Source organism: Wasmannia auropunctata, unplaced genomic scaffold (genome assembly GCF_000956235.1).
Source record: "Wasmannia auropunctata unplaced genomic scaffold, wasmannia.A_1.0 LD335325.1, whole genome shotgun sequence".
NCBI classification, from domain to species: Eukaryota; Metazoa; Arthropoda; class Insecta; order Hymenoptera; family Formicidae; genus Wasmannia; species Wasmannia auropunctata.
Window position 1 is genome coordinate 20,930 of NW_012027565.1, and position 9,511 is coordinate 30,440.

Consider the following 9,511-nt stretch of genomic DNA (forward strand, 5'->3'; position numbering starts at 1 on the left):
TATAAGAGACAGTTACTGTATTGTGTGACATTTTATATTTTCATAAAATAAATTTTAATTCTGTACAGTTGAATTATTTTCTATGAAAGGAATACTATTTATTAACATATATTAATTTTTTTACATACGTTTACGTGTAACATTATAAACGTATGTAAAAAAATTAATATATGTTAATAAATAGTATTCCTTTCATAGAAAATAATTCAACTGTACAGAATTGTAACGAATGAATGTAACGTATATAACGTTAGTATTTATACAAAATTTATTATTGTATTTTTATAAATTTTTTCTATAAAAATGTATTATTATACAAGTACATATTATTATAGTAAAAATTTCATAGAAGTTTAATGTAAAAAACATTATTTATAAAACGATATTACTGTATTGTGTGACATTTTATATTTTCATAAAATAAATTTAAATTCTGTACAATTGAATTATTTTCTATGAAAGGAATACTATTTTTAACATATATTAATTTTTTTACATACGTTTACGTGTAACGTATATAACGTTAGTATTTATACTCTCGTTATTTTATAATAAGCTATTATATAAAAAATCAGAAAAAGCTGAAGGAGCTGCAGATTACAAAGTTGCATAATGCCATGATTATACACGATCGGTCGGTAATAATACTTGCACGAAATAATGGACAGCAAGCAGAGAGAAGTAATATGATTTAATAACATCTGATAGAAGTAATAATGTATAAGCGCCACTCATCGCATAAAGTTCTTTTCGCATGATAATCAAACGGTTCAAAGTTCTAAACATTTATTTGCAAAGGAAAATACGCAGATCGGAAAAATCCATAGACCACAATAGACGTTTCCTTCCTCGGAGAGGCATGTTTATTCGTTATCCTTTGAAACTAATCTATATCTCCACACAAAAAATAAGAGTTGCAAATACAAATCTATTGGGCCCGCGTCCGTCGTATTGAGATTTACGACAAATCTTTCACATTGTTCGCATACATTCAGTTTCTTTATTCCAAGCGGATGTCGTAAATTTAATAACTTAGGTCTTAGTGACTTTCGTATACGGAGTTCTTTATAGAGCTCCCTTCTTTTTAATGAGAACGAAATGTGTAGCTTACAGGAAAGTTTTTGTTCCATAAATATATCAACGGAAATATATAACAGTCAGTCTTTTATCAGTATTTCTCAAATTTATGCTGTATACAATTTTTTGTTTACTTAAAATTAGTTATACCCATTTTTACTTTGATGATAAACTATGATACTTTTAATTCACATCTGCCTAACTGGCCCCCTCAATTAACTGAAATTTAACGAATAACTTATGTAATGCGCAATTATGCGCTTTCAAAATCCACCAAAAAAAAATTTTGCACCCATTTCGTTTAATCAAAAAAATCAAGCTAGGAAGACGTTTTTAATTTTAATTAATCTCAAATTCTTAAGTGTCACACTTTCATAGCGTTATTATTATACGTATATTTTCTAAATTGCATTAATCCGACAAAACAAATGCATATTTTATTAACTTTTATTATACAATTTTATGGCGTTATTGTAATATATGTATATGTATGCATATATATATTTTCTAAATTGCATTGCTCTGTGACAAAGCAAATCGTATAATTTTTGACATTAAAACCACAGTATAATTGATATTATTGACATAATTAATATATCAAAATTCAGTGCAACGTTAAAGAAAATATACGACATAACTGCAAATTTCATTTTACGCGAAATATCGTATATTTATAAAGAAAATTGCAATTATTTTAGCAAATATATTTTTCGGAATACAAGAAAATGTGCTGACCTATATGCATCAAACTCAAAGCTGCACAACATAAAATGCACTTTTATTTTTACAAACAACTCTATGTAGGTATATAGAGTTCTTTGTAAAAGTCCATAAAAGAATTAAAATGTCAAAAAGTGACAAAATAATGTAAACACAAGCAATATTCTCATGGTCGAGGATATGCTTTTGTTTTTAAATCAATTAATATACACACGATCGCGTAATACCTACCAAACGATTTAACGTATTTTACAAAAAAAAAACCGTGTCGACAAGTGATGCAAATAAATAACAATGCGAAAACTGTAACAAAAAATAAAAGATTTGAATTATTAAATGCATGAATTCTTATCGGAAAATTGAATTATAAAACAATTGATGTCGTGATATTCTCACTTACGTAAAAAAAAATCCATATTTTACTCCATAAAAATGCACAAGCCATTATAATGCGACGGAAAATGCACCGGTCATTCTGCACTCGCTTTAAATAACGACGTACTTAAAACAGAAGTAGTTCAAAGTGCCACAGCGTGTGGCCTACGTTAGTGATTTCCGCTTCAGGACAAGCCGATATTACGTAATAACGTAATGCAATAAATTGAATTGAATTTTATATATCAACACAAATTTCACATTTTGCGATCTCATTAATTCGACATATCCCATCTAATGCAAGTTATTAATTCCACTGCGATATTAATAGAACGTGCGTGTACAGTCCCGCGGTTTATTTATCGTTATCGATTCACGCGCGAAAGAGAGATCTTTGCCCCCGCGTGGAAATATTAAATTTATCCGAAATAAATTTATCCAATGCCATCCTACACGTTTATTCCTATCGTCAAAAGTGAAAGATTTATAGGGCATTTGTCGGTTTGCATTTAGTGCATATTTATAGATTTTATAGTGCGTTATGAAAGCAGTGGAAATCTTTTCGACATGCCCGCACGCTCCCGGCCGTGACACTTGATTCAATATACTATTAATCTTAGTTAGCTACTTGACGTCAGTTAGCCACTTAGAACGTGAGTTTTCAAAAAATTGTTTGAGATTATAAATACATTATGTCGACTGATGTTATTTAAAAAAAATTAGAATAATAATAGTGATATACTGGAGGAATAATAATGACGATACTTTATTTTCAAAGATTCGAAGGACATACACGTAGCAATAATATATATCGTTTGTACATCGCCGCGTTGATAAAATTTAATACATTAAGTATAAATTGGCTTGTGATTAATTACCTATTTTGGTACTAAAAACACTGGTGCTTTTTTAATATTTAAAACAAGTAATTAATCACTGACCAATTTTATACTTATGGTATTAAATTTCCCTAAGAAAAGCGACATTTCCACTCTTCGACGGTAACACTGAGAAAAATTTTCAAGCTTTTTTCGCTCAAAAAGATCTTATCCTCTTAAAAAATGACAAACGGATATTTACGGTTAACTTGGTCGGATCAAAAATCCGATTACTATAGTTCATCGGAAACATATTGATCGAAATGTCAAGAGAAATATCCGTAACTAGTCCATCGGAAATATATTGATCACTTTCTTCTTTTTTCTACATTGGCCTTGGTCCCTTCAAGTAGAGATAAACTTGGCCAAAGCTTACAATGCACGGATAAGACATCCGGCAGGTTTCGTCGTCGAGTTCAAAAAATGATGCAATACTCCAGCCGAAACGGGACACGTCCACCTCCCTCAAACTCAAGTAAAAGACTGATAACAGCAGTGATTGTGAGAAAAGGGGCTTTCCTGATCGGATATCACATTTGACTTGAAAATTTCATAGGATAAACTGATAACTAAATCGGACATTACAATTGATCGAATAAATTATCCAATTTAACAACAATATCCGATTTAATTGTCCATTTAGCCTACGAAATTTTACCAAATAAGCATATAGTATTCCATTCACATTCCAAATAAGCATGGTCATTTTCCGTTCACATTTTATCGGAAATCACATTTCATCCGATAAAGGAAATGATTATTTTGTATCCGATCCGTTTACTGATCGAAAAATGATCGGAAAAGGACTTAAATGGTTATTTTCAGTCAAAACCATTGGACATTTTTCTCAGTGAAATTATGAAAGTTACAAGTCTGTAGTTTTTTTTATAAAAAAATATATTAGTTTTCAGGATTAGTTTCCTATTATTTAACCAAAAATTGAACTTGTGTCACTTTTATATCAACTTGGCGATATCGTGATATTTATGCATTGCTATACAGGATGTATCTTAAATAATGTCCATTAATTATATAGCGTTATTTCTTGTAAAAAAAACTGATTTGAAACGTCCTGAATCATTTTTTCCTACAATGTTCAATGACGCGATTACTACTTCTGTAATTATTACTTCATTGAGCATTAAAGAGTAAAATTCTTAAATAGCGCTCACCAATTATTATAGCGTGGTATTTCTCATAAAAGATTGAGTAAAAAAGTCGTGAACTATTTTTTTTCTACAATGCTCAATGAAGCTGCCATTACTGCAGTAACGATTGCTTCATTGTGCACTGCAGAAAATAAAGTTCAGGACTTTTCGATTCGGTTTTTTTTTACAAGAAATAACGCTATATAATTAGTGGACGTTATTTAAGATATACCCTGTATATATCATTATATATCAGTTTAGCAAAATTAACGATTTAAACTGAATAATTACAACGCTGTGTATTATCGATCTCAAACGGTTTCTCTAATTAAATTTGGAGGATTCTCCCTTTATTTATCGCTTTGTTATCATTTGTGAATCTTCATATAATCTATAATCTTATTAGATTTATATTGCCCGATGAGATTATATCATAATTTTTTAAAATAATGACTGAAACAGTTGCTACCAAAGAAAGTCTTCAGATTACAATGTCTTTTTATTTGTTAATTAAATAATTATTTAATTTCTTGATTTTCACACATTATGTGTTATCTTATCAGTCGCTGTTCTTGTATTTTTTCTTCTATACAAAATATGTTAGCTATACAAAATTTTTAGTGAACTTTTGGAAGCAAAGAAAACTTTTGACACGTATAATTCTAGATTTTCAAAATAAAAAAAAATGTCTAATTTATAAATATCTATTTAGACATATATCCGATATACATCAGATATTTTAAAATTTTTATACAAGTGTCATGATATATTTTCGAAGCTTGCATTCATTCATTATAAAAATATGAATTAATTAAACAACGACATTTCCGTCTATTTATTTGACACATATTTGTGTTCCAGTTGCTGTTGTAATAGCCTTCTTCATATGTTGGGCCCCATTTCACGTGCAACGATTGGTCGCTATTTACGGCACTAATACAGAGGATCACATGACATCGAACGGCCCGGGGATGGAGTTTCTTTATTCTCTAATGACCTATGTGTCAGGCATTTTCTATTACATGTCCACGACGGTCAACCCAATCCTTTATAATATTATGTCGAACAAGTTTCGCATGGCGTTTATGGTAAGCAAAACAGAAACCCAGTCTTTTACAAAAAACAAAAAAAAATATAATTTAAAATTACATATATATAATAACAACTTAAATACAAATTCAAATACAAATGAAGTTCTTTGTGTTTAAAGCGCATCACGGAAAACAGCGTGTTGGTATATTGGAGGAACATATTAAAGCATATTGCACTCACAAAACGCGGGCATACGCAAAGTTAAGAGCGGCGGGAGGGGAGGAGCGTTTGCCTCTTTTCTTTAAATTTTAGCACAAAAAAAACAAATTGTGAAAAGAAAGAAATTGGAAGAAGTAATTAAAAAAGGATACTTTAGGATCTTCGAAGACTGACTTTAATTTAAATATTTAACAAGTTTTGTTTGAAAGTAATAAATTTCTTCCTTCCCCCCCCCTCGACCGAAATCTTGAGTACGTCCATGCATACAGCGCAGGCATACATACAATAGTTTCTAAAAATCATAAATCTGTATATTTTCTAGGTAAACAGTAGGTTTCTCTTCTATCCTTTTTATCTCCTCTCGCATATCTTTCCATAAATCGCTGCATTTTGCTTGTTTCTATATAAAAACAACGAAATCACATCATTTGTTACCCATTATAAATGAATCCAGTCTGGTCCGTTCCAGGAGACATTATCGAAGAGCTTCAGACTCCCTGGATTGCCAGCACGTAACGAGCAACGCTCCTATTCCAGCCTGTCGCGATCCCAGCAAAGGACGATCGGTGCCTACGGCTCAAGGATAGCGGGTACCGATGGCGGATCCGGGATAATTGCGGACAGCGTGGAGGGCTCGGGGAATTCCGCGGAGGAGGTGCAAAGTCAGCCGACAGATAATGGACCGGCGGAAAGTTCACCGGTGTCCTGCGCCACCAGCGTGCCGCCGCGCGGCGCGACCCGGACGAGCTCCGTGCGGAGCGAGCGCGCCGCCCGAGAGACGAGGAACAACAACGAGGGAACGACCCAGCCGAGGAATAAGGGAGGAGGCAATCCGCGGTCGTCGTCGCAGGCGGCCGTCGGCGGGCATCCGCAGCACACGAGGGACCGGTCGATTCGTCGGAATCACGAGGCTGCCGCGGCCTCGTGGATCAGGAGAACGAAGTACAGGAACGTGCAGCAGAACGTGACCGGCGTGGACAGCTCCGGGAAGAAGTGGTGGCGGTTCCTGAAGTGGTTCCCCGGCCTGAAGGTGCTCAGGTTCCGCCGAGGCGGCACGACCGTGCCTGAGCTGGATCGCATGTACGACGAGACGACCGGGAATCCCCGCGAGGAGCTGCCGATGACGATGTGGAATATCCGCGACAGCGGCGAACAGCGGCCCGTGTAGAGAGAGCTGCCACGCGTTCCGCGCGCGGTTGTCCTCGCGATTCGGGATCACTGTGAAAAGACTGATTTTTTTTCTTTTGCATATATATATATGTATATATGCGTCAATTTTTATCGTTATTCATGCTCGACGGTGGCAATGCATCGTCGTTACCCAATGTGACCTGACGAAGAGAGGCGCGCCGCGTGACACCTGCACTATAGCGGCAATAATAATGTTGAAAGTTTGAAAGATCATTGTAAACTTCGGAGAGGAATTTCTTTGGAGAATCGGAGAAGACTGAGATAAGTGACGCTTGTATAGCTCTGTCTCATGATTAATTTAACCTTTAAACCACTATATCGGTCTCATAGACCGCTATTGAAACGTTACTTGTCAACCATTTTCTTATTTGTCACCATTTAAATATATTTTATTTCTTTTGCATACGAGATTTTTTTGTTAACCCTTACATTAAAACATAGTTTTTTTTCTCCATCACAAATATTCAGAAAACACACATTTTTATTATACATAACTTATAAAATTAGCGAGAGCATATAATATAATAGCGGTCTGTCAGACTGACATTGTGGTTAGTGTAATTTTTTGGGATGTGGTGGTTTAAAGGTTAACAACAACTACCCCCAATGTGTGTCCACAACGAACGTAGAGAGAGATCTCTAGGAAACATCTTGTAAAATGTTGATTTACAGTTCACTTCTCGTATTCGCGCCAAACGAATTTTGTGCAATTTTGCACAACTGTTGGATGCTGGCCACACAAAAAGGTTGCATAAAATTTAATATGTATAAATTCGCGGAATCTCGGAAGGAGTAAACATGTCAGAAATATATTGCGATCGTGTATCGTGGTATAATTCAATATGTTAATCAAATAACGTATTGCGATCCGACTTGTAGATCCACCCGGAATCGCGTTCTCGTCAAGCACCCACTCATTAATCATTAGAGAGAGATTTTCTTGTATTGCTTCCGATTTATTTTAAAATTCGAATAATAAGCACGAGTACGCGCATTACGTGGGTTACGCTTTTCGAATTTTATTCTCGTACTTCTCTGACGTCAAAATATATATTTACTGATTATAAATAATAAACGATGTGCAACAAAATTTTATTTCCAAAAGCAATGGAACAATTAAAATTTTATCCAATTTCTTTTTTTTTTATTCGTTGCTTTCGACAAAAAAATTATGACAAATTTCTTCATTAAAACACAAGTATCATGATTAGGTAATTATGCTACTGTAAATAAGCCGTTTTAATAGTTAATTTCACTGTTTCAAGCGGATATATTGCGGAATGTGTAATATAATATACGCGCAATATAAGGTATATAATCAAATTAGAGAGGCGATCATTTCGGATAATCCGCGGTTTCGCGTGTCAAGCGTTTGAAAACGCGTCGCGTGTACACGGTTTTGACATCGCGTGTCGTTAAGTGTGCGAGTTGCAACGACATTAATTTCCAAATAAGATCTAAATGCTCTCTTTCTCTCTCTCTCTCTTACCTGTAAATCTATTTCTTCGTGGAAGTGTGCCGTAAGGTAAATTCAGTTGGTCTGATATATAAATTGGTACAGATTGCATGACGAGTTTATTGCAGAGATTTATCAAGTCTGCGACATGTTACAGAGATATAGATCTTTCGTGTTATTGTGGAATGTGTATAATATTGTATATTAGGAGAAAGGGAGGTAAGATGACGATCTCACAAGATTTGTCGATTTTTTCCTAATTTCTGTGATGAGTCATAAAAATAATGATCCACTTTTCAGATTTACTAAAGCTTTACTTGTCAACTGTAAAAATTGCAAACTATTATAAATAAATTAGAATCCTTTTAAATTTTGAGTTTAAACTGACTGACGTATATGTCCTTAAAAAAATCTAAATGTCAATTTCGTTATCTTGCCCTTATATGAGTAAGATGACTTCCAGTAGTGGGTAAGATGACAAAAATGTTAAATTAAAAATTTATTTTTATACAAATAAAAAGATTTATTCTTTGTAAGAATCTTGTTATATATTTGGTAACATAATACTTTATTTCCAAAAAGGAAAGAAATCAATGAATCGCGAAAAATAAGTGATATGGAAAGCAGGATATTAAAGAAGGCTGATTTGGACCCTTTTTGGCATAAGGATTAAAGTGGTAATAAAAGTAGTGTTTTTTTTTGTAGATTTTTACTAGATACGATAAAATTATTAAAAAATTTGTGGAGTTTAGGAAACACCTTGAAAATTGAGAAATAATGTGATATATGTATTTATAGAAATTTGAATGAAACTCGTCGTTTACTTACACAGATAACCAATATCAACAACTAATTAATTTGACGCATCACGTTTATAACAAATATAATCTGCACGAATACATCGTCTTTGTTCACGTTTGTTATCTTACCCGCAGTTGTTGTGTTTATATTTATTTTAAAAATGTTGCAATGCAGAAAATGCAAAATATTAGTATGTTATTGAGAATACATCGTCTAGTAGTTCAATTCATTGGCGATACAATATATCGGTTAAACATTGATACGCGCATGGGCGGATATATTGAGCCAATATTGCGCCAATGTATTGTGCTATTAGGATTCTTAGCTATACTGTAATTAAAAAAAAAGTACAAATTTATTTTTTACTATAATTATATTATTTCTTACAAACACAAAAATTACACGGAAAGAACGATTTTGTTGAAAGACTTAAAAATTTTGCTAAAAACAGATCTGAAAATAATTTTTTATTGAATCATTAAAATAATTTGGAATATTAAAACTGTATAAGTATTGCTGTAAAACGTTTTGATAATCTAGCAATTATTTTGACTTTCGCACAAAATAATTTTGATTATCGAACAAAAATTATTTTCAAATCTGGATTCAGCAAA

The 9,511-nt window shown here is 33.1% G+C and overlaps 1 protein-coding gene across 1 annotated transcript in view; it reads left to right on the forward strand.

Annotated features, from left to right (window-relative positions):
* LOC105457274 (G-protein coupled receptor 39-like) overlaps positions 1-6,617 on the forward strand; it is an 11,433-nt gene extending 4,816 nt beyond the window's left edge. The window contains exons 2-3 of the mRNA XM_011701865.1: positions 5,060-5,286; positions 5,904-6,617. Coding sequence (XP_011700167.1) covers positions 5,060-5,286; positions 5,904-6,617 — 941 coding nt within the window. The remainder of the gene's footprint in view (positions 1-5,059; positions 5,287-5,903) is intronic.
* The last annotated feature ends 2,894 nt before the right edge of the window (positions 6,618-9,511 follow it).